We start from the raw sequence: 26,807 nt of genomic DNA on the forward strand, positions 1-26,807 counted from the left end.
TTGTGTTTTTGTTATATTTAATATGCTGCACAACTAGGGATGGTACTCGAAACCGGTTTTCCCGGTTGTTCGATAAGAAAAGAACCGAGTCCTCAGACTCAAATCCCTTTTTGAGAACCGGTACCCGTTATCGAGAACACTATAGTAAAGAAAAAGAGTTGGTTCTTTATTCGAATCCCTGGGAATGAATCCTGTCCCGACCAGAAATGCCCTGTGAGACATCACAAGAAATTACGTCACGTAGCTCAGTCATTAGGCGCAGGTAGGGAAAGCAGGAAAAACAAAAGCGCTCCAAAGTGTAATAAAGTTAAAAACAAAAAGGTATAATCCAATGAATAATTTTACTGAGAGATTTGAGCAGGGTCCAAACACATGACGAACACTTTTACGACCAACCGGAAACATAGCAACCAGGCTAGCAACGCACCTCCTTTACGGCAGCTGTCGCAACGTTCTTAAAGCAACCGCAGCACATACATATATATACAACATATATGACATCTCCCTTTTTTAACGTTTGTTTTTCTTTCCTTGTAAACAAAACAAAATCACACTGTATATGTGTTGTCTGTCTAATTATAAATAAAGCAGACGAGGCGTGTTGGCTGAGCTCTTGACGTTTACTTTCACAGCCTGCTCATAACCTCATTCTTACGTGACGACATGCAACAACACTTTTCGGGGCTACCGCGCGTGTTCGTCACTCCCGTTGCATGCTGGGTAGTGTAGTTATATTCCCTAGTCTAGCTCATAACATCACATCTTTCCCCCTATAAAGAAATAATGTTGACTCAATAAAGTGTATTTCTTTTTTTAGCTTAAACTTTTCATTTTTTAGCATTGTAACCAAATTTGCAAACAACTTCTCTCTTCATAGAATTTTCTTTCAATAAAGAAACAAAGTGAAAAAATGTCAAAGCATCATAACAAAGTTATGTCAAATAGCAGCAGAAGTGCACTTTTTGGAGCGCTGTATTATTTTAAGTTTTGTGCCCAAGGGACTGATTTTATTTAACACTATATTATTTATACACCTATAGTGATCACAGAGACAGGTTGTTTTTGTGTTACTGTATATAATTGTTTTTCTGAAAAATCCCACTTAATATACTTTGGGTAGCAACAGTCAATATTTATTTATTTTATTTTTTTAGGGGGAAACAGTCAATATTTATTTATTTATTAGATTTTATTTTTTTCTTACATAATAAAGTGAGCTTTTGTTAAACCAAATATTGTGTGTTTTTTTTCCATATACAACAACCTATCTGGACTTGATAAGAGAATCGATAAGGAATCGGTTCGATAAGAGGATTCGATAATAGGCTCAAACTCCATAATTTCTTATCAAACATCATCTTTATGCACAACTATTAAAGTCTCTTCCAAGTTTCGAACTGAACTCAGCAGTTAAATACCCTTTTCTTGGATAGTGAACATCTATGGTGTTCATTTCCAGCTGCTTTTCAGTCAAACAAACCATCAGCAGCTTTTAAATATTTTCATTAAAAAATGTCTGTTATTTAGCTAATATATATGCCTTTAGACTAGGGCTGGGGGATATGGCCTTTTTTTAATATCTCAATATTTTTAGGCCATATCAATCAATCAATGTTTATTTATATAGCCCTAAATCACAAGTGTCTCAAAGGGCTGTACAAGCCACAACGACATCCTCGGTACAGAGCCCACATACGGGCAAGGAAAAACTCACCCCAGTGGGACGTCGGTGAATGACTATGAGAAACCTTGGAGAGGACCGCATATGTGGGGTAACCCCCCCCCCCTCTAGGGGAGACCGAAAGCAATGGATGTCGAGTGGGTCTGACATAACATTGTGAAAGTCCAGTCCACAGTGGATCCAACACATCAGCGGGAGTCCAGTCCACAGCGGGGCCAACAGGAAACCATCCCGAGCGGAGACGGGTCAGCAGCGCAGAGATGTCCCCAACCGATGCACAGGCTAGTGGTCCACCCGGGGTCCCGACTCTGGACAGCCAGCACTTCATCCATGGCCACCGGACCTATGCAACTCCCCCTCGCAAGGGACAGGGGAGAAGAGGAGAGAAGAAAAGAAACGGCAGATCAACTGGTCTAAAAAAGGGGGGGTCTATTTAAAGGCTAGATTATACAAATGAGTTTTAAGATGGGACTTAAATGCTTCTACTGAGGTAGCATCTCTAACTTTTACCGGGAGGGCATTCCAGAGTACTGGAGCCCGAATAGAAAACGCACTATAGCCCGCAGACTTTTTTTTGGCTCTGGGAATCACTAATAAGCCGGAGTTCTTTGAATGCAGATTTCTTGTCGGGACATATGGTACAATACAATCAGCGAGATAGGCTGGAGCTAAACCGTGTAGTATTTTTATACGTAAGTAGTAAAACCTTAAAGTCGCATCTTAAGTGCACAGGAAGCCAGTGCAGGTGAGCCAGTATAGGCGTAATATGATCAAACTTTCTTGTTTTTGTCAAAGCCTTGCAGCCGCATTTTGTACCAACTGTAATCTTTTAATGCTAGACATAGGGAGACCCGAAAATAATACGTTACAGTAATCGAGACGAGACGTAACGAACGCATGAATAATGATCTCAGCGTCGCTAGTGGACAAGATGGAACGAATTTTAGCGATATTACGGAGATGAAAGAAGGCCGTTTTAGTAACACTCTTAATGTGTGACTCAAACGAGAGAGTTGGGTCGAAGATAATACCCAGATTCTTTACCGAGTCGCCTTGTGTAATTGTTTGGTTGTCAAATGTTAAGGTGGTATTATTAAATAGATGTTGGTGTCTAGCAGGACCGATAATCAGCATTTCCGTTTTCTTAGCGTTGAGTTGCAAAAAGTTAGCGGACATCCATTGTTTAATTTCATTAAGACACGCCTCCAGCTGACTACAATCCGGCGTGTTGGTCAGCTTTAGGGGCATGTAGAGTTGGGTGTCATCAGCATAACAGTGAAAGCTAACACCGTACTTGCGTATGATGTCACCCAGCGGCAGCATGTAAATACTAAAGAGTGCAGGGCCAAGAACCGAACCCTGGGGAACTCCGCACGTTACCTTGACATAGTCCGAGGTCACATTGTTATGGGAGACACACTGCATCCTGTCAGTAAGATAAGAGTTAAACCAAGACAAGGCTAAGTCTGACATACCAATACGTGTTTTGATACGCTCTAATAAAATATTATGATCGACGGTATCGAAAGCGGCGCTAAGATCAAGAAGCAGCAACATAGATGACGCATCAGAATCCATCGTTAGCAATAGATCATTAGTCATTTTTGCGAGGGCTGTCTCCGTAGAGTGATTTGCCCTGAAACCGGATTGAAAAGGTTCACAGAGATTGTTAGTCACTAAGTGTTCATTTAGCTGCTGTGCAACAATTTTTTCGAGAATTTTGGAAATAAACTACGTCGGTAGTTTACCATGAGGTCAGGATCGAGGTTAGGTCTTTTGAGCAGAGGATGAATAACCGCTTTTTTGAATGCTAGGGGAACAGTGCCGGAGGAAAGTGATAAGTTTATAATATTTAACACTGATGGACCTAATAATACAAACAGTTCCTTGATAAGGTTCCCAGGAAGTGGGTCAAGTAAACATGTTGTTTGTTTTATCCCACTTACACGCTGTAATAATTCCTCTAATGTTATTTCATCAAAAATAGAGAGACTATTTTGGAGGGCAGTGTCCGTCGTATATACAGTCGTATTTGTGTTAATAGAACCCAGTTGTAGCTGGGATGCGTTGTCTTTAATCTCCTTTCTAATGAGTTCAATTTTCTTATTAAGGAAATTCATAAAATCATCTGCCGAGTGGGTGGAGCTCCTGGGAGGAGTCCCTTGTTGGGTTAGCGATGCTACTGCACTAAACAGAAATTTAGGATCGTTTTTGTTGAGGCGGATGAGATTTGAGTAGTATTTAGCTTTAGCTAAGGTAAGCATGCGTTTATAAGTTATTAAACTATCACTCCATGCTTGATGGAAAACCTCAAGTTTAGTCGCGCGCCATTTGCGTTCCAGTTTTCTACATGATAATTTATGAGCTCTAATTTCTTCTGTAAACCATGGGGTGCGCCTTTTAGGGGCCCTTTTTTGCTTTAGCGGTGCTAAACTATCAATAATTTCGCGCAAGGCATCGTCAAAGTTGTTAGTGAGGTTATCAATAGAGCCGACATAATTTGGGAATGGTGCCATTACCGAAGGCAGTAGGTCAGCAAGAGTCATCGTTGTGGCAGCATTAATGTTGCGGCCGCTATAGCAGTTATTATTATTATTAGCTTGTTGACAATGAGTCAAAACTTCAAATTTTATAAGGTATATGGAAGTATCATAACTTTGGAGGTGGTGACACCCCTGACAAGCACTAGATCTATTGTATTACCGTTGCGATGCGTGGGTTCATGTATTATTTGTGGTAAGACCACAGCTATCAATTATGGTTTGGAGCGCCACGCACTGAGGGTCCGATGGGGTATTCATATGGATATTAAAGTCCCCCATTATGATTATATTGTTGGCGTGCGTCACTAGATCAGCAACGAACTCTGAGAATTCACTGATAAAGTCCGAATAGGGCCCAGGGGGGCGGTAGATAACAGCCAGGTCGAGAGGTAGCGGTGTGACAGACCTCATAGTAAGCACCTCAAACGATTAATATTTATTATTTAGGTTAGGGGTAAGGTTGAAATTTTCATTGTATATTAGTGCGACACCCCCTCCCCTTTTAAGAAGACGGGCAACATGCGCATTCGTATAGTTAGGAGGAGATGCCTCATTGAGCGCAAAAAATTCGTCTGGTTTGAGCCAGGTTTCGCTAAGACCAATGACGTTAAGATTGTTGTCTCTAATGACCTCATTAACTAATAACGCCTTGGGAGACAATGATCTTATGTTTAAAAAGCCCATATTATAGGTATTGGGCTGTTTTGACGAGTTTTTGTTAAGATTATCCGTAGTGGCAATATTAACAATGTTGCGTTTATTATGCGTAGTGCACTTTAAATAGTTTCGACCATATCTAGGAATTGATATGACGGGAATTTTCCGATTGTTTGCCTGGTGCTGCAATAGACTGGACATATCATAATTTGCCACCTCAGTAGAATGCATGTCCACCTCTGACACAGACACAACAGAAAAAACATTATGTGAATTGTGTATTATTCTAAGAGAATTGCTATGCGTACATGGATTATCCAGCCTGGCGCTGGCTAGTTCTAGCTTAACTGACTCCTCACCCGGACTAACAGACATTGTAATTGCCTGTGACCGGGCTTGCTCTAGTGTAGTCAGTCAAGTGAGACTTAAATAGTAGTCTATGTTTCTAGACAGGATGATGGCGCCTTCCTGGTTAGGGTGAAGTCCGTCTCTCATCAGCAAGCCTGGTTTGCCCCAGAAAGAGGGCCAGTTATCAATAAACGTTAGTCCCTGTTGCCTACAGAAGCTAGCCAGCCACTTGTTAAGCGAGACTAATCTGCTATATCTCTCATCATTGCCTCTCGCAGGCAGGGGGCCAGAGACAATTACTCGATGCCTGGACATCTTTCTGGCGAGATCACAAGTCCTGGCTATGTTTCTCTTTGTAATCTCTGACTGTCTCATTCTAGTGTCATTGGAGCCAACGTGTACAACTATATTCGCATAATTAGTGGTGCGATTAGCCTGTCGTACGTGTTTACTAGGCCTGTTGCGAGTTAGCTCCCTAAGATTAGCTTCAATGTCAGGTGCTCTGGCCCCAGGGATACACTTTACTGTGGCTGGTTTGCTAAGCTTTATGTTTCGGGTGATGGAGTCCCCTATGACTAAGGTGTGGTGCCCGGTAGACTGGGGTGTAGGACTAGCTAAAGAGCTAAATCTATTATGCGTCTCAACCGGTACACCGTAGCTTGTAGGCCGCTTAGGACTGCTACAAGCTGGGCTAGTTAGCTCGCTACAGCTAACGCTAGCAGATGTGTCCGCAACATCTAAAGTTACGACATTACTCTGCTCTAACTGGCGGACACGGCCCTCTAGCAGAGCCAACCTCTCCGTGAGTATGGTGCAAGACGCGCAGGAAGCCATTACTCACAGTGTTTTCTGTCACCGAGTGAAGTTCCTGCTGTCCTCAGGGAAGTGGTCGCGGTCTGCGGGAGTAGCTTCCTACTTACCTTCTGACCGGCGCTGCCTTTCTCCGCGCTAGCTTAGCAGCTAGCTAGCAGTTGCGTCTTCTGAGTCCACACAGGAGCTGTCTTCCTTCCTCTTAGCAGCAATACACAATGTATATGTCGATATTTTGCCTTAGCCTTGAATTAACACTTGATGCATATAATGATAAATGGGTTATACTTGTATAGCGCTTTTCTACCTTCAAGGTACTCAAAGCGCTTTGACAGTATTTCCACATTCATCCATTCACACACACATTCACACACTGATGGCGGGAGCTGCCATGCTAGGCGCTAACCAGCAGCCATCAGGAGCAAGGGTGAAGTGTCTTGCCCAAGGACACAAGGGACGTGACTAGGATGGTAGAAGGTGGGGATTGAACCCCAGTAACCAGCAACCCTCCGAGTGCTGGCACGGCCACTCTACCAACTTCGCCACGCCGTCCCCACTTGCAACACAGCTAACGTTACCCATGCCGCTACCTCTCTGCTCCATGAGGGCGTATACGTATGTGACGTATGACGTGACAGTATGTGACGTGTGTAGAAGGTGCGCTTGCTGTCTGTGAGAAGGAGACACAAGAAGGAGTGGGAAGAGCCTGTCGTGTAATGCCAGCAGCTAAAAGCAACTGCGTGAGAACGTATACTCGAATATCACGATATAGTCATTTTCTATATCGCACAGAGACAAACCCGCGATATATCGCATATATCGATATATCGCCCAGCCCTACTTTAGACTCATTGTGATTCAGTATGATTGCAGACTAGCAGTTATACACTCGAGTTGCCTTGCCAAGTTGGCTACACCCTCAGTCGTGTTTTTTGACAGTTTATTTGTTAATTTAATGAATATCATCCATTTCTTCTCAACGTTGTCCTTCACACCCATATTCTCCCTTCCCATGATTGGAAAACCAAGTTATGTCGATCTCTATCTATAAGCTAATGCTGACGAGTAAGATATTATGATTGGGCAGATCTTACGGGGTTCACTGTGACATTTGCTACACCAACTAATGGCGGGAATGCTTGTAACTCAAATTTTTGCTTGCAACTTAAAGCATAACAATTAGCCGAGAGACGGCGCTTATCTCAAAACACTCTTTAAGTTGGGGCACTCAAGTTAAAGGCCTACTGAAATGAGATTTTCTTATTTAAACGGGGATAGCAGATCTCTTTCCTCATCCACGAAAGATTCGTGGATGAGGAAAGTGAGAGTGATTAGAGTGCAGTGCAGGACGCCAGGGTGTATCTTTTTTCGCTCTGACCGTAACTTAGGTACAAGGGCTCATTGGATTCCACACTTTCTCCTTTTTCTATTGTGGATCACGGATTTGTATTTTAAACCACCTCGGATACTATATCCTCTTGAAAATGAGAGTCGAGAACGCGAAATGGACATTCACAGTGACTTTTATCTCCACGACAATACATCGGCGAAACACTTTAGCTTCGGAGCTAACGTGATAGCATCGTGCTTAACTGCAGATAGAAACAGAAGAAACATGCCACTGATTAAAAGGATAGACCGAAGATCAACAATACTACTATTACTTCTACTATCAGGAGACACCGAACCAAACCCTGGACCTCTAACCACACGGTTAATGCTGTCCCGCCTGGCGAAGCCTAGCAATGCTGTTGCTAACGACGCCATTGAAGCTAACTTAGCTACGGGACCTCGACAGAGCTATGATAAAAACATTAGCTCTCCACCTACGCCCGCCCTCATCTGCTCATCATGACCCGTGCTCACCTGCGTTCCAGCGAGCGACGGAGGACTTCACCACGATCATCGGTGCGGTCGGCAGCTAGCGTCGGATAGCGCGTCTGCTATCCCACTCAAAGTCCTCCTGGTTGTGTTGCTGTAGCCAGCTGCTAATACACCGATCCAACCTACTGCTGTCTCCATTGTTCATTAAACAAATTGCAAAAGATTCACCAACACAGATGTCCAGAATACTGTGGAATTTTGCGATGAAAACAGACGACTTAAGCTGGCCACCGTGCTGTTCCAAAATGTCTGGTACAATCCGTGACGTCACTCGCAAACGTCATCATACCGAGACGTTTTCAGCCGTATATTTCCCGGGAAATTTAAAATTGCACTTTATAAGTTAACCCGGCCGCATTGGCATGTGTTGCAATGTTAAGATTTCATCATTGATATATAAACTATCAGACTGCGTGGTGGGTAGTAGTGGGTTTCAGTAGGCCTTTAAAGCATAACAATTGGCCGAGAGACGGCGCTTATCTCAAAACACTCTTAAGTTGGGGCACTCAAGTTAAGGTACCACTTTATGTTTACAAACTTAGGATAAGTCATTTGACAGGAGGGTTTTGGGGGGGAAATTGTCAAAGAATTTGAATCAGAACTAAAAGTAATTTTCCCCCTCATACGATACATGGCTGGTGATGACAATGCTGTCTTTATATGGTGGCTTATGCCTTAGCCGATAATACATTTTGCCTGACGATATTATTTTGTTGTGAGTAGGGCTGTGTATTGGAGAAGAGATCTTGTCCCAAGTTTAGTCTTTTTTGCACGAGTGAGGCAACAGTGGATCGGGATATTGACAGGCGGATTGGTGCGCCATCTGCAGTGATGCAGACGCTGTATTGATCCGTTGTGGTGAAGAAGGAACTGAGCCAAAAAGCAAAGTTCTCAATTAACCTGTCGATCTAAGTTCCTATCCTCACCGATTGTCATGAGCTTTGGGTTGTGACCAAAGGGACAAGATCATGGAACAAGCGGCCAAAATGAGTTTCCTCCATGGGGTGACGGGGCTCTACCTAAAGATGGGGTGGGAGCTCTCTCGTTCGAGAGGAGATCAGAGTAAAGCCGCTGCTCCTCCACATCAAGAGGAGCCAGATGAGGTGGTTAGGGCATCTAATCAGGATTCCCCCGAATGCCTAGGAGGCCACGGGGAAGACACAGGACACGGTTGGGAGACTATGTCCCCCAGCTGGCCCAAGTACGCCTTGGGATCTCCCGCTGAGAGCTGGACAAAGTGGCTGGGGAGAGTGAAGTCTGTGTTTCTCTGCTTAGGCTGCTGCCCCCGCGACCCGACCTCGGATAAGCGGAAAAAGCTGGATGGATGGAAGATATATTGTTCCAAAATTATTGCTGATAAACAATATTATTGTCAGCATTATTTTCAGACCAAATTAAGCACCAATGTAATCATATAATAGTAATAAACCAAAAATTATTTTCAAAAGCAACAAACTTTGATTTTGTAATTAGTGTTTTTTTACTTTGTAATTGGAAGGTCAATAACTTTTAATTATCCTAAATAGATGAACAATAATGAAATTAAAATTGACTCAGTTTTTACCTAGTTGAAAAAACTGGGTAGGTGATTAGTTGGTTTTTGTTGCTATCACTTTCCAACAAATTGGGTATATTTGCTTGTTCGTCTTTGTTGATAGATTCATCTTGCAAACTCGTTTGAAGCCAAAATATTTCCACACGGGACATTTGCTTTTGTAATCAAATTTTTTTCCTTCATACTTTTTGTTGCGTCGTGGTGCTTATTAGCGACTACCATTCCCTGTGTGTAACAGGGTTCGTACGGGTGCTTAAAAACCTTGAAAATGCTTGGATTTTAATGTTGTGTTTTCAAGGTTTGAAAAATGCCAGAATTTTGGGTGAAGTGCTTGGAAATGTTCATCATATTTCTCGGCAGTCTGACTCAATAGGCTAATTATAAAATGGAAAAAATAAAATAAGTTTCCTTAGAAATGAAAGCTACACACTTGATCTGTTGGCTTTGCACGAGCCCTTACATTAGGTCAGGGGTCACCAACCTTTTTGAAACCATGAGCTACTTCTTGGGTACTGATTAATGCGAAGGGCTACCAGTTTGATACACACTTAAATAAATTGCCATAAATAGCCAATTTGCTCAATTTACCTTTAACTCTTGTTATTATTAATAATTAATGATATTTATCTTTGTGGAAACACTGATCATCTTAATGGTTTCTCACAATATATATAGAAACAGATAAATATCAATATGCAACACTTTATTTTTATATTTTCTCTAAGTGCACATTTTTCAAATTGAACATTTTCAAATGATCACTTCTAAGACAGTCTTGTGAAATCCCAATATCCCATTTTAACTAGCTAGCCACTAACATTTTTTAACAAATCATGAATTACTTTGCACCATGTTTGTACAAATAATAACTCATGTAAAATACAGAAGTCAACTGTCAAATTTTTAAATCATGTCACACTTTGAACTGGACACTAAATCTGTTGTCTGTTTCTTTGTCAGTTAGTGAAGACCAAGTCTTTAAAATATTTTCTTGGATTTTCAAATTCTATTTGAGTTTTGTCTCTTTTAGAATTAAAAATGTCGAGCAAAGTGAGACCAGCTTGCTAGTAAATAAATAAAATTTAAAAAATAGAGGCAGCTCACTGGTAAGTGCTGCTATTTGAGCTATTTTTAGAACAGGCCAGCAGGCTACTCATCTGGTCCTTACGGGCTACCTGGTGCCCGCGGGCACCGCGTTGGTGACCCCTGCATTAGGTTGTTGTCATGCCAGAGCCTATGGCTCTGTGTCGCCCCCAAGAGGACAGTGGTGCATCGGTCCATTATGCCGGGAGGTTGTCCTTTTAATGAACATTGGATGGAAAATGACCAACACAAACTTTGGATAAAACGTGGACCAAATTCACGTGTAGCCTGCTGCAAAGTATGCAAAAAGGAAATTGAGTCATATGAAAGGTAAGCCACAGAGATTACTAGCCTTACAAGTTAACTAACGTTAGCTAAAGTTTTGTTTTCTAACCTTTTGGTACATGGTAGACCTAAACTGTGAGATCAGCGCTAGATTACATGTCAATTACGGACAGTTATTACAAGCTATGAAAGGAAAAAAGCTAGCGTTTGTCAATGACAAATTAAAATGTTAAGAACTTCCCTCAACTAAAAATCTAAGGTCATCTGACGTTAGCGCATAATATGCCTAAGGTAAACACTGGGTGCCATGGCTAGTCTACAGTTGCAAGGATGTGAATGACTAAGTTATAGAAAAGAAGTTGACATCTATATTTTCATGTTTAGTCGTCTGATTATATTTTCATTGGTAACATTTAGATGGAATTACAACCATAAAAACTAAAGAGAGAGACATGCATTAAAAACAGAAGTTTGTAGCCTAAATATTTGAACAGTAGGCTTAGGTGCAGCTGATAAAAGATATTTTCAGTAGCCTATCTTATTGATAGGCTACTTAAAGGTAAACCATTTTAAAAATTGCCCCCTGTTTTTGATGTTAGGAAAAAAGCATCAAGATCTACTGTAATGTATAATTTGTAACCTTTTTCACAACTTAGAGCTGAGTTAATTTGAAGGATTTTGTAGTTTTTACACAAGCATGGTTGTATGCATTACTTGCTCTATTATTTTCATTGTCTACTTAACTTGTCTGGCTCCCTCAGTGAAAGCAAAACAAGTTTTCTATTGTATTTTTGTTAATTTGTTATCATAGCGACAGTTATAAGGCTAGATGTGCTTAATGAAAGGTGACTGAGGTATTGTGAAACAAACAAAATATCCATCCATCCATTTTCTACCGCTTGTCCCTTTCGGGGTCACGGGGGGTGCTGGAGCCTATCTCAGCTGCATTCGGGCAGAAGGCGGGGTACACCCTGGACAAGTCGACAACTCATCGCAGGGCCAACACAGACAACATTCACCCTCACATTCACACACTAGGGACAATTTAGTGTTGCCAATCAACCTATACCCAGGTGCATGTCTTTGGAGGTGGGAAGAAGCCAGAGTACCCGGAGGGAAGCCATGCATTCACTGGGAGAACATGCAAACTCCACACAAAAAGATCCCAATATTTCCTGTACATTTATTATCCTTATATTAATGTGGAACAGTTTTGTTAATAAATGAGTGGAATTGAAATTTTGAGGGTGCGTGTATTTATATCACATTATGCAGTTTACAAGCACAAATGCGGTGTGAATCAATCCGTGCTGTTCAATGTCATTGAGTGCTGTAAGTAAGAAAGAGGACAAGAAATTTGAAAAACAACACAAATGGAGACACGTTTGCAAACACCAATGACATTGAATAGTCTACAGAAACACTGCTTCATTTTCTATGCCCCATTCAGTTAATGATAACTGCTGGTTCAATGTTAGGCTTAAGTTTTAGCAGATTTTCCATATTTTTCCTACAGGCAGCATTTGGTGACCTCAAACTGGTTTTCGCCTTTTAAAGGGTACTGGAAAAACTGGAAAATTGATCTTGAAAGTCCTTAAAAAGTGCCTGAATTTGGCCATGGAAAAGGTGTACGAACCCTGGTGTAAGCTAGCGATCCCGCCTCCACCCACTGAGACAAAGATTGTGGATGACTGACAAGAAGATTCACTGCGTTCATTTTACCCTCCTGCACCGTGTCTTAAAGCAAGAGATAAAGAAAACAAGCACACATGGACGTAGCAATTAATCCATTATGGAAGTTATCAAGGTCATTTTCATTTTTCTTTCGAATAATTGATTTATGTACTATCAGCTCAGACCAAGGTGCAATATGTGTGAGCAAACTGTTGATCGCATTGTCACAAACGGATGACAGCGACTTCACACTTTCATTGATCGATTAATTTTCTATACTGACTGTCCATTTTAAGGCTGTTGTATGTAGGTGCTCGGTATTGACAAGGACTTTACGATACGTAGTTTTTAAAAATATTCTGCTTTTAAAATTATTTATAAATGATAAATGGGTTATACTTGTATAGCGCTTTTCTACCTTCAAGGTACTCAAAGCGCTTTGACACTGTTTCCACATTTACCCATTCACACACACATTCACACACTGATGGCGGGAGCTGCCATGCAAGGCGCTAACCAGCACCCATCAGAGGCAAAGGGTGAAGTGTCTTGCCCAAGGACACAACGGACGTGACTAGGAAGGTAGAAGGTGGGAATTAAACCCCAGTAACCAGCAACACCCCGATTGCTGGCACAGCCACTCTACCAACTTCGCCACGCCGTCCCTTTGCAGTTGTCAAGACTTTGAGAACACTATCATTTGTAAGTGCAATGCAGTCAATAGGTGACAAAATGAGTCATGCTATTTGTGAATTTCAGGCTAAATATTAGGGATGCACCAAAATGTAAATTCTTGTCCGAAACCGAAAATGAGGACGGCAAGCCCAAAACACCAAAATAATTTGATGTCAATAATTTGTACAATGGCATTTATGACTATGACTGTGTACTAACCTCGCTAAAATTAAAACATTGCAATTGCACAAATTAATATTCATCCTTAACACATTATTTTTATTTACCATTGGTATTATAGCAATATGATGTAATAAAAAAATACAGGCTATATACTAAATGGGGCACCAGACAATACTCTTTTTTTTTTTTTTCCCTATGGTGTGTTTTCTGTTTCTGCAATGTTGTTTCAGTGATGAGTCTTTTGGTGTATCATTACTAAATACGTGAGATTTCAGAACACAGAACGTGTTCTTTGGTGATGGCCTTTTTTCCAGTGTATTTGTTAGTATGGCTTCTAGTCAGAAGGTCCTGAATCTAGTTTTTAATGCAAAGATGTGTGGGTTGTTTTTTTTTTTTCATTTTAGATGTCACTTGGTGGTTCTCCTGTGACCGTCGTCCAGCTGCCAGGGGGTCAGTTACAGGTGCAAGGAGTGATCCAGTCTCCTCAGTCGTCGGTCATTCAGGCCCCACAGGTGCAGACTTCGCAGGTCAGACCTCCATTTGTGTTGCTTACCATTGTCCGTCAAACAAATCAATAAGTCATCACAGTCTTAACAAAAGTGAGCACACTCCTCACATTTTATTTTGGCGTTTCACATAGTTAGAATTGGGTGGGGTCTTTGGCTCACCGCATGTGTACAGTGTAGCCGACTGTATTGCAATTAGGGCTGGGCGATGTGGCCTTTTTTTAATAACTCGATATTTTTAGGCCATATCGCGATACACGATATATATCTCAATATTTTGCCTTAGCCCTGAAATAACACTTGATGCATATAATCACACCAGTATGATGATTCTATGTGTCTACATAAAAACATTTTTGTTCATACTGCATATGCTCATTTTAAATTTTCATGCAGAGAAGGAAATCACAACTAAGTCAATTGACCAAAACTGTATTTATTAAACAATTAAGCAGTGGCACAAACATTCATGTCATTTCCAAAACAGAAAGTCCAAGATTGTCAGATACATTTTAAAACAAGCTATCAGTGCACTTTTGTGCATGATGTCACTAAGATGACATATCAAAACAACACTAAATTAAAGTGCACTTTTTGTACAGAACGCCACTACAATAGTTTAAAACAAATAAAGTGCACTTTTGTGCATGATGTCACACAACATATTTCAAGGCCTACTGAAACCCACTACTACCAACCACGCAGTCTGATAGTTTATATATCAATGATGAAATCTTAACATTGCAACACATGCCAATACGGCCGGGTTAACTTATAAAGTGACATTTAAAATTTCCCGGGAAATATCCGGCTGAAACGTTGCGGTATGATGACGTATGCGCGTGACGTAGTCAGTTAAACGGAAGTTATGGTACCCCGTAGAATCCTATACAAAACGCTCTGTTTTCATTTCATAATTCCACAGTATTCTGGACATCTTTTGCAATTTGTTTAATGAACAATGAAGGCTGCAAAGAAGACAGTTGTAGGTGGGATCGGTGTATTAGCAGCGGACTACAGCAACACAACCAGGAGGACTTTGTTGGAGAGCAGACGCGCTAGCCGGCGACCTCACCTTGACTTCCTACGTCTCCGGGCCGCCAAACGCATCGGGTGAAGTCCTTCGTCCTTCCGCCGATCGCTGGAACGCAGGTGAGCACGGGTGTTGATGAGCAGATGAAGGCTGGCTGGCGTAGGTGGAGAGCTAATGTTTTTAGCATAGCTCTGTGCGGTCCGGTTGCTAAGTAGGCTTCAATGGCGTCGTTAGCACAGCATTGTTAACCTTCGCCAGCCTGGAAAGCATTAACCGTGTATTTACATGTCCACGGTTTAATACTATTGTTGATTTTCTATCTATCCTTCCAGTCAGGGGTTTATTTTTTTTGTTTCTATATGCAGTTAAAGCACGATGCTATCACGTTAGCTCGTAGCTAAAGCGTTTCGCCGAGGTATTGTCGTGGAGATAAAAGGCACTGAATGTCCATTTCGCGTTCTCGACTCTCATTTTCAAGAGGATATAGTATCCGAGGTGGTTTAAAATACAAATCCGTGATCCACAATAGAAAAAGGAGAGAGTGTGGAATCCAATGAGCCAGCTTGTACCTAAGTTACGGTCAGAGCAAAAAAAAAAAAGTATTTCACTGCATTCTAGTCCGTCACTCTAACGTTCCTCGTCCACGAATCTTTCATCCTCGCTCAAATTAATGGGGTAATGGCCCGAATAGCTAGCTGCGTTGAAAACAATAGGAAAATATGAGGGAGTGAACAACTGACAACGTCACGCTACTTCCGGTAGGGGCAAGGTTTTTTTTTATCAGAGACCAAAAGTTGCGAACTTTATCGACGTTGTTCTATACTAAATCCTTTCAGCAAAAATATGGCAATATCGCAAAATTATCAAGTATGACACATTGAATGGATCTGCTATTCCCGTTTAAATAAAAAAATGTCATTTCAGTAGGCCTTTCAATAATAGAAATGAGCTGCATAATAGGAAATCAAATAGTGTATGTCCTTCGCTATGTGGTAGGTTACTGTGGACATTATCTCCTTTTGTTGTTGACTATTTTTTTCATACGGTGTTGATCTGGAAATGTTTGCCTCTGCATTTTGATGGTGTGGCACCGAACGGAGATGTTGACATGCGGAGTTTCAAGCACTCTTCATTCTCTAGCAGGGGACTTTTCAAATGATGCTACATATTAGCAGTAATGCTACTTTTTGTAGCAACACTTTTGCCCCACACTTGACAAATTACGGTTGTCTGTTCGACATATTCCCACTTGAAGCCAAACCACCGCCAGATGATGGACCCCCTGCTGTTTTTCTTGGGAATTAATTCTTCCTTCATTTGTTACCAGATTCACATCTTCTTTCTCTCGTATTTCGCATGGCTCCCCTAGCACGACAGCTAACGTTACCCATGCTGCTACCTCTCTGCTCCACGAGGGCGTATACGTATGTCACATATTACGTGACAGTATGTGACGTGTGTAAGACGGTGCGCTTGCTGTCTGTGAGAAGGAGACACAAGGAGTGGGAAGAGCCTGTAGTGTAATGCCAGCAGCTAAAAGCAAATGCGTGAGAACGTATACTCGAATATAACGATAAAGTCATTTTCTATATCGCACAGAGACAAACCCGCGATATATCAAGTATATCGATATATCTCCCAGCCATAATCGCAATCACTCCTCCACAGTTACATTTCCCAAACTAGTAAAAGAAAGCAAAGACTCCAAAATAATCTACAAAGTCAAAATAGAGACATGTCGTTAATTGAAGCCGATTCCTACTTCTCATCTGATACAGATAACATGACAATTTGTAAACAAGACCATGTAGTTTGTTTAATAAAAACGCAATGTATGTGCCTGTTCTTTATTAAGTGTATTAAAATAGCTGCTTGTACGATTCAGTGCTATATGGGAAATTAAATTAAACTAACTCTTTTGCTTTTGGGAGAGACTAAGGTAACACTACCAATACTATAAAATGAAACTTGCATATAGTTTAGAGTAGTCAGTGTACATCTTGGAAAACAGTATAGATAAACTGTCCTCACAAAATAAGTAAACACACTGCCATTATTGTCTAAATAAGTGGAAAAAAACGGTGAAACCTCACATTGAACAAATTGGCTTTGGTGTGACTATTTAGTGTGATCATCAATATTTAGCACTGCCTTAAGCATGGAATTGAGTAGAGCTCCAGAGGTTGTTACTGGAATCCTCTTTCCAGTGGACACCTTGCGCTCCTCTACCTTCTTTTGTTCCGTTTTCCACACAGAAGTTCAAGGGTTCAGCCTTGGAGGCGACATACTTGGCCACTCCATCACCTTCAACTTCTTCAACTTAGCATTTCATCTTGGAGGTGTGTTTGGACTCCTTATCTTGTCAGAAAACTGCCATGCAGCCCAGTTTCTCAGGAGTAGGGTATCATGCTCTGCTTCATAATGTGACACAGTCATTTTTCGGAATTCATGTTTCCCCTGACAACCTGGAAGCACTCATGCGGCCCAGAACATAACAATACTATACCACCACCAACACGACTGACTGTAAGACACAATTATCTTGCTACTCACTTATGTTGCTAGCTATTTAGACAATAATGGCTTGGTGTCAGGGCTGGGCGATATGGACCAAAACTTATAGCCGGAATGGCGGTATTGTCTCAAATATATACCGCTTTCTGAAATACACCGGTATTAACTATAATACCGGTATACCGCCCAGCCCTACTTGGTGTTGAGCCATTTTCATTGAATCATAAATCTATGCTGCTGTACAAGCTATACATTGACTAATGTAAATTACCGTAATTTCCGGACTATAAGCCGCACCTGACTATAAGCCGCACCAGCTAAATTTAGGGGAAAATAGAGATTGCTCCATATATAAGCCGCACCCGACTATAAGCCGCAGGGTTTTGATGTGTAATTAGCGTAGTATATAGGGGTTCCTGCTACCACGGAGGGGATTGTCGGGACAGAGATGACTGTTTGGGAACGCAAAGCGTCCCATTTATTAACTATAAATCTTTCAATCAAACTTTCACATCTTTGACATGGCGAACAGCATTCGTGCAGAGTACAAATAATACAACGGTGCAAAGTAATACAAAGTGCTCGCCTGTACGTTATCAAAATAACCAGCCTACCGGTATATGAAAAGTCAGTCTTTAATCATTGTGTCATCGTCTTCCTCCTGCGTACTAAAACCACCGAAATCCTCTTCGTCGGTGTCGGAGAAGAACAGGCCGTAAATAAGCCGCACCCTTGTATAAGCCGCAGGGACCAGAACGAGGGGAAAAAGTAGCGGCTTATAGTCCGGAAATTACGGTATATCTAAGTTTACCGTATTTTCCGCACCATAAGCCGCACCTAAAAACCAACATTTTTCTCAAAAGCTGACAGTGCGGCTAATAACCCGGTGCACTTTATATATGGATTAATATTAATATTTATTTTCATAAAGTTTAGGTCTCGCAACTACGGTAAACAGCCGCCATCTTTTTTCCCCGTAAAAGAGGAAGCGCTTCTTCTTCTACGGTAAGCAACCGCCCCCATAGAAGAGGAAGCGCTTCTTCTTCTACTGTAAGCAACCGCCAAGGTGAGCACCCACCCCCGTAGAAGAAGAAGCGCACGGATATTACGTTTCATTTCATTTGTGTGTTTCTGTAAAGACCACAAAATGTCTCCTACTAAGAGACACGCGTACAAGGTTCCACTGACTTTTGATATTCATGTGAACCGCACTGTGGATACAACGGGAACACGTACGGTGAATATTCCCACCGCAGGGAATGAGAAGTCGTCCTTCACTGTGGTTCTAGCTTGCCATGCTAACGGCCAGAAACTTCCACCCATGGTGAGATTCAAAAGGAAGACCTTGCCAAAAGAGAACTTTCCAGCCGGCGTCATCATAAAAGCTAACTCGGGAATCATTTTTGGTGATTTAACCCCCAATTCCAACCCTTGATGCTGAGTGCCAAGCAGGGAGGTAATGGGTCCCATTTTTTATAGTCTTTGGTATGACCCGGCCGGGGTTTGAACTCACAACCTACCGATCTCAGGGCGGACACTCTAACCACTATACGGTACTTTCAATGCTACTGTCCTTCAAGAAGCTAAACTTTCATAAAAATGGTTGCTAAAATGTAAGTGTAGTTGCCAGCTAATGTTATTTGTAGGCTTTGTGGTGTTTATTTTTTTTGCATGACAAATAACTTATTGGTGCTTGACGGAATGTGAGTCACATGGAGTGTGGTACGTTAGCAGTAATAAAATCAGCTGTTCACCTATCATTTTTATAAATTGTCTGAGAGGGTAAATGGCAAAGTCTTACTTTGTTGACCGCATTTATATTTATAATTTTGTGTCTTTCTTGCCATCTCTGGGTCTAAGTTGAATGTCAAAGTTGGACAACCTTACGGTTTATGGCAACAACCTTTGACTATACAAGTGAGAGGCATGATTTATAATGTAGAATGAACTTTGATCAACTCAGAGGCCATGCAGCAGCTCAGTATGTAAATAGCTGCATAAGCTATGTAGCAGCCCTTGGCATCAATAAGCACAGCGTTAAATTTGACGGTTACGATTTTCATTTCTCACATGGTCTTCTGATACATCTTTGTACTTTGTTGTGGTGGATTTAATGGATTTACTCTCATTAGCTTTTGTTACCTCGTACTTTCCGTATTTAACAACTTAGAATGTATAAAAAAATGAAAAACACGTGTGCTTGTCTTACATAGGGATTGTGAATGATAGGCAACATTCACAAAAAAGTGCAATTCCCCTTTAAACTTTTGTCCATTTAGAAGCCAGAACAGGCAAATGCTGACAAAAACAAGGGATCATTTCTTATGAAAACAAAGGTCAGTCAAAATAGCAGCAATAGATAAAAACTTCTAAGCTATCTAACTTCCTCAAAATGAAAAGCTGCACTAAGGTCGATTGATTAATTGCTTGCAATTCTAGAGGGCTACTGTAATAGACTCATTGTATGTTACTGTGTTATGGATTCATTGTCAATATGTAAGCCGTTTATTAGATTGTATATTATTTAATGAAAGTGGCACAGTGGTGTCGCATGTTTGTGTAATTGACGTTTGTTATTGTTTCTTTCTTCTTTGTGCTGCAAATTGACGCTGCTACACACCTGAAGTTCCTATTGGTTAAATAAAGTACTTTAATTGATATAGACAATGTTTAGCTCGTGGACTTTGGCTAAAATTTTGCAAAATTAGCAAGTGATGTCTCTAACGGGATAAGGGTGAAATGTTCCCACACTTAACATGTTTTCACCCGCAATGTTGTTGCTAGTAGCTGCGCTCACTCGTTCATGCTCATCTCCATCAACGAGCGATGACATCACTATCACTGACCAATGAAATGTGAGGAGTGTACTTTTTTGCTTTTTTAAAACACTATGGTTCTTGGCTGACGACTCACCTCACATGTTTCTGTTAAAGGGTTCAGATAGCGACGATTCACATGATTCTTCAGACAGTGGAGTTACACCGCAAAAAACCAGAGAGCTACTGGCCAGACGGCCGTCATACAGGTTAGACTAGCAAAAACTCATTTTCACGCAACATAAAGAAGAGTGTATTTACCACCTCACTTGATGACTCTTTAGAAAAATCCTCAATGAACTTTCATCCGAGGGACTACCACCCACCGAGGGGAAGGACAGCTCGACCACCTCAGGAGTGTCGGGTGTGACCATACCTGCACCCATCTACCAGACCACCACTGGCCAGTACAGTGTGTACCTCGCCTCTCTTGCATGCACATTAAATAACTGGACTGCGTTAAAACCTTTTACTGATCCGTGTTTATGTTAGTCACCGTAACTCCTAATGGAACCATCCAGCTGACAAACCCAGGACCTGATGGCGTTCAGGAACTGCAGGTGGCCATGGCCAACCCTACTGGAGGCCAGCAGGGGACAACCATCCTCCAGTATGCTCAGACCCCCGACGGCCAGCAGATATTGGTACCAAGTAACCAGGTCGTTGTGCAGGGTGAGGATATTGTCTCTTTTATGAAGTTTTGTGGACATGGTCTTGCAGCATCAATCTGTGACAAAATATCTCCCATTTTTCCAAGATGCAGGAGGAGAAGTACAAACGTACCAAATTCGCACGGCGCCGACATCAGGCTCTCTGCCTCAAGCCTTAGTGATGGCCTCATCCCTAGGTCTGTCTCAGAGCAAACCCGATGATCCAACAATGAAGAGGGAAATTAGGCTCGCAAAGAACAGGTAAAAAGACGCAAGGTTGTAAAACATGCTGTTGGAACCTAATTAAGTATGCACCTATTTACATTCTTCACTTCTGATCTGATCCCAATACCTGAATTTGGATATCTGCCAATACTATTCTAATACCAGAAGTTAATTTGCTTTTACATTGTTATTATTATTATTATCGTTATTGTTAATTTTATATGAGGCTTTAGCTAACTCCTCTACAGGCAAGTAAGATATGTCCAATGTATGTATGTGCCAAAAGGCAACTTAGGGTAAGTATGAAGTCATAAAAGGAAGTCAGAAAAAATAGGAAATCCTGCTACTAGGGAAAATCTCAGCCTTAAAAACAATGACATAAATGTAAGGGTTTCATATTGACTGTCAATATTTATTAAACCCAAGACAGATTCACATAAAAGGTAAACTTCTCTAACGCCACACCACAACCCTCTACAAATAAAATGCATCTGATGAGAACAAATTAAGTATACCGGCTCTGGAAGCAGCAACAAATCGGAAAAACTTGTATTGTAAAACTGTGTCAACCATTGAAACAACTTGAAATCAATTTTAACCTTGCGTATCCCCCAAATACCCACAGCCCACTACCACCACTCCCCTAAAACTGCACAATTTTAAGTCAATGAAGGTTCTCCTTAATCTAGGTCAGTGTCATCTCAGGGCATTCAATCAATCACAACTGGACTGCTTGGTTTGTCTTAGAAGACGTCAGATCTAGTCCAGCGGCTCCTGCCCAAACCCCAAATAATTATACTCTTAAAACCAGGAGGGTTTGCCTGGGCAAGGATGGTTTTGCCCTATCGTAGTGAGAAAAACAACTGTTTTAATGCAAACAAGCAATCCTAACTCTCAAAGCCAACGACAGTTGTTGAAGTGTAAATTCCCCTCGTTAGCAATGAGGTATTGTGTGGCAGAACAATCGCTGTGGATCGACTACTACCAGTCGAAAGTAGTCGAAATCTCCCGTGTAAGCATTTCATTCAGTTGTAAACAAACGGCATTCTGGTCACCTACTGTGAGCAGAATGTGTTCTAACTCCTGTTATTTGTTGGAAGCTCAATTGCAGTCTTTTAGGGATGGTTGAAAGGACAGTGTTGTATGTGGGAGACAGGTGGTGTCGCGGACCACCTCCTCTGTTCAGGGATGAACAGATGGTCTTTAGCATGCACCAGTCTCTGTCTCAGGGAGTTACCTGGTTTGAAGTGTACTGGGATGGTGTGTTTGTTAAAAAGTATTTTTCAATCAATCAATCAATCAATCATCAAAGTTAATTTATATAGCCCTAAATCACGAGTGTCTCAAAGGGCTGCACAAGCCAAAACGACATCCTCAGCTCAGATCCCACATCAGGGTAAGAAAAAACTCAACACAATGAGAAACCTTGGAGGGGACCGCAGATGTGAGGACCCCCCCTTGGGTGACCGGTGCAATGGACGTGGAGTGGATCTAGTTAATAGTGTGAGAGTCCAGTCCATAGTGGGGCCAGCAGGAGATCATCTCGAGTGTAGACAAGCCAGCAGCGCAGAGGCGTCATCAACTGATGCCCCGGGTCCCGACTTTGAACAGCTAGCGAATCATCTGTGGTCACCTGATAACCTCTCCATGCAGGAGAGGGGGGCAGAACAGAAAAGAGACGGCAGATCAACTGGTCTAAAAGGGGTGTCTATTAAAAGCTATTAAATGCTTCTACTTTTGAGTTTCAAAAGTTGGCAGGTATGGTTCTGCCACACAATACCATTATGCTAACGAGGGGAAATTACACTTCAACGACTGTCGTTGGCTTTGAGTTAGGAATGCTCGTTTGCATTAAAACAATTGACAAAGTTATCTCAATCTCTAGCTATGAGCTAATGCTAGCGAATAAGACCGAATGTTTTGATCGGCTCTTATGGGCTTCACTGTGACATTCGCTACGCTAACTAACTAGGCTCCTAACCAGAATATTTCCTCGTTACCTAAAACATAAAAATTAGCTGAGAGACAACCTGTATCCTATAAAACTTGTAATCTGTGGCATCCTTATCGCAAGGTACCACTGTATTTGTATTTCCCTGTCAATAAAACAGTGTGCACCTGGTCATCAAAAATTAAGTTAATTCAAGATACGGCCATGCTTTTATTTTAAAGATGAATTTACAACGAACAGGAAGTCACTGTATGTATTAAAGCTGTGTGACTTGGGACTGACAACTCTCCTCCTGCTGCTCCGTCGCAGGGAAGCTGCCCGCGAGTGTCGACGAAAGAAGAAGGAATATGTCAAATGCCTGGAGAACCGAGTGGCCGTGCTTGAGAACCAAAACAAAACCCTGATCGAGGAGCTCAAAACTTTGAAAGAACTTTATTGTGTCAAAACTGGATAACGTGTTCAAGCGCAGAGACGAGTTGGGCTTTCAGCTCTTTGGATACGATCAGGTTTCTTGGAACACTTCAGGTTGAGATCCTCCATCTTTTTACGTTTTGCTTGATATAACAATCAGATATATACTTTTATATATCTAAACAAAAGAATTTGGACATTTTTCCACTTATTTTTTTGTATTTACTAATGCTATAACATTTATAGTTGTGTATATTTTTAAACGGCAGATTTGAAATAATGAGCTTTTTTTAGTCTCAATTTCTGAATGTCCTTTTCTGGATTTGTCTCATTTCTTGCTTGTGTTTTTAAAATAATGTTATTGGGGTTTTCTTTGTTGTGTAGGTCTCCCAATAACATTCACAGAACTTGTGTTATTTCTTAATGAATTGCTACACAGCAGTGTCTCTTATTCCCAATAAGGAAATGTTACAGTTTTCATTCCTTATTTTTGTACAATGGGAGGAAAAGGGTAAAAAATATATATGAATGTGCAAGTCTTTCTTGGCCCTTACCTAGACAATGAGGGCGAAGCACATTTTGTCCAAGTGATATTTTATTTGGTCTTGAAAGGTGCGAAGATGCGGAACAATGTTTGAAATGTTGCTGATTCTGTAAGTAAATAATATATATTTTCACTCAATATTCTTTTCTGAACAATTTTTTCCTGTTCATCTCAAAAAATATTTTTATTTAATGCAATATCCCTGGATATGTGGTCGTATCACTAGAGAGATTGGAGCCGCCAAGTGTTTAATGTTGACTTGAGAAAAGCCAGCTGACTCCAGATCTTTCCATGTCGCTCTCGTAATGATGCATCCATCTACAATATAGAGCCACAAGGGCTCAAGTGTGTGTTGCAGGAAGTGTGTCCAGGTGGAGGGACTTGACACCACATGTTCCATGAAGTAGAAAGCTCCACCCTGGAATACACAAAAATGTAACAAAGTGGTTGAATGTACAGAAGTTTGTCTTCACAGTTTGTTTTATGCTTTTGTTGCTTTTCTCCAGATACTTGTTAGGTTCACTGACTACTTGGTATGTATGGACGACAGCCTGTCACCAGTAATTTGGTCACATGCTTTAATTGGAAGTCATAACCTAAATATGTTTTTTCCCCCATGCAGCACGTCAGACAGGGTCTACTCAAGCATGCACGCTGCGATTAAATGGATTCAAAGTACGGTAATGTCCTTTTCTTTCTTTTTTTTTTTAGATCAGCAGTCATGTTTAGTTTTGAGAGAGTTATGTGTTAATGCAAAACAGTTGTTTTGATTTATTTATTTTTTCATTGTATCACCAACTGTTTAATTGCATTAGCTCAAGGGTCTCCAAAATACAGCCTGTGGGTCATTAGTAGCTTACTTCTTATTGGCTTTTAGCAATGGTAGATAAAAAAAAATTGTGAAAAAGTAGCAAATTTGAAGGTTTTGCAAAAAAAGAAATTATAGTACCTAATATTAGATGAATTCATCCCTCACTACATTTCGGATAAAAAAACAACAATATTTGTATTTTATTTAAGTAATTGTTAATTTTTTAAAAAGTGTTTTCTACATTTTTTTGTCCTACATTTAAGCATTTTCAAGCATAACATTGACTAAACAAAGAGGCAAAACAAGAATGTGCTTTTCAGTACTGTGGCCATTGTCTCAGTCAGGCAGAATTTTATTAAAGGGGAACGGCCCTTTTAACAATCATGACAATCATATAAAAACAAGAACGCGCATGTCTTTTTTTCTTATTTTTTTTAGAATTCTTGCTTGCAAGATGCGGCTGAAAGGAGTCACCGCTGTAGCCTACAAAGCCTCTAAACCAGGGGTCTCAAACTCAATTTACCTGAGGGCCACTGGATGCAGAAACTGGGTGAGGCTGGGCCGCAAGAAAAGATTTCTTAAAAAAAATCTAAAATGCACTTTTTAATTAATTCACCTTCTTTGAATGGCTTTCCCGCCCTAGCAACATACCAGTACTTGCCAACCTAAGTTGCCCCTCCCGACAATCTCCCGGGGCAACCATTCTCCCGATTTTCACTCGGACAACAGTATTGAGGGCGTGCCGTGATGGCACTGCCTTTGCGTCCTCTACAACCTGTCGTCGCGTCCGCTTTTTCACCTAACAAACAGCGTGCCGGCTCAGTCACATGTTGTATGAGGCATCTGCAGACACACGTAAGTGACTTCAAGACATACTTGATCAACAGCCATACAGGTCACACTGAGGGTGGTCGTATAAACAACTAACACTGTTACAAATATGCGCCACACTGTGAACCCACACCAAACAAGAATGACAAACACATTTCGGGAGAACATCCGCACCGTAACACAACATAAACACAACAGAACAAATACCCAGAACACCTTGCAGCCCTAACTCTTCCGGGCTAATATATACACCCCCGCTACCACCAAACCCCAATCTCCCAAATTCGGAGGTCTCAAGGTTGGTAAGTATGCCTAGCAACCATCTCACTCACCATGTAGCTAGCTTTGACTGCTGCATCGCTCTTTTCGCTTGCTTTCTTGAAGAAATCTTGTTGCCTCAGTAGACTGGTTTTAAAATGTGCAACCCGGTTCACTCTCTCATCTCCCTGGTATTTTGCATACTCCCCAGCATGTCTAGTTGTATAATGACGTTTCAAATTGTATTCCTTGTGCACCGCAACTTTCTCTGTGCAAATAAGACACGTCGGGGTGCCCCTATGCTCAACAAAGAAATATTGCATCTCCCACTTTTCCTGGAATTGTCTTTGCTCATCACTAACCTTTCTCTTCACTGCAGGCTTTGAAAAAGACATGTTTGGGGTTGTAGAATATACATTTGTATTCAGCCGACGCACAAAGGGGGGGGCGGGGTTTGGTGGTAGCAGGGGTGAATATTGTGGCCCAGAAGAGTTAGGGATGCAAGGGATTCTGGGTATTTGTTCTGTTGTGTTTATGTTGTGTTACGGTGCGGATGTTCTCCCAAAATGTGTTTGTCATTCTTGTTTGGTGTGGGTTCACAGTGTAGCGCATATTTGTAACAGTGTTAAAGTTGTTTATACGGCCACCCTCAGTGTGACCTGTATGACTGTTGATCAAGTATGTCTTGCAGTCACTTACGTGTGTATACAGAAGCCAAATACAACATGTGACTGGGCTGGCACGCTGTTTGTACAGGTTGTAGAGGGCGCTAAAGGTAGTGACATCACGGCACGCCCTTAATATTGTTGTTTGGGTGAAAATCGGCAGAAATTCGAGAGAATAGTTGCCCTGAAATTCGGGAGTCTCACGGATAAATCG

The 26,807-nt window shown here is 41.3% G+C and overlaps 1 protein-coding gene across 3 annotated transcripts in view; it reads left to right on the forward strand.

Annotated features, from left to right (window-relative positions):
- LOC133658489 (cyclic AMP-dependent transcription factor ATF-1-like) overlaps window positions 1–24,160 on the forward strand; it is a 28,413-nt gene extending 4,253 nt beyond the window's left edge. Inside the window, exons 2-7 of one of the 3 annotated variants that reach the window (XM_062060578.1) lie at window positions 13,783–13,905; window positions 20,365–20,456; window positions 20,532–20,659; window positions 20,740–20,919; window positions 21,005–21,158; window positions 23,383–24,158. In XM_062060578.1, the coding sequence (XP_061916562.1) occupies window positions 13,783–13,905; window positions 20,365–20,456; window positions 20,532–20,659; window positions 20,740–20,919; window positions 21,005–21,158; window positions 23,383–23,527 (822 nt within the window). In that variant the 3' untranslated portion in view covers window positions 23,528–24,158. Of the gene's footprint in view, window positions 1–13,782; window positions 13,906–19,161; window positions 20,287–20,364; window positions 20,457–20,531; window positions 20,660–20,739; window positions 20,920–21,004; window positions 21,159–23,382 lie in introns of those variants that run through there. The other 2 variants (XM_062060579.1, XM_062060581.1) reach the window with 2 other exon arrangements.
- Window positions 24,161–26,807: the final 2,647 nt, after the last annotated feature.

The sequence above is a fragment of the Entelurus aequoreus genome, linkage group LG10 (assembly GCF_033978785.1).
Source record: "Entelurus aequoreus isolate RoL-2023_Sb linkage group LG10, RoL_Eaeq_v1.1, whole genome shotgun sequence".
Classification (NCBI taxonomy): domain Eukaryota; kingdom Metazoa; phylum Chordata; class Actinopteri; order Syngnathiformes; family Syngnathidae; genus Entelurus; species Entelurus aequoreus.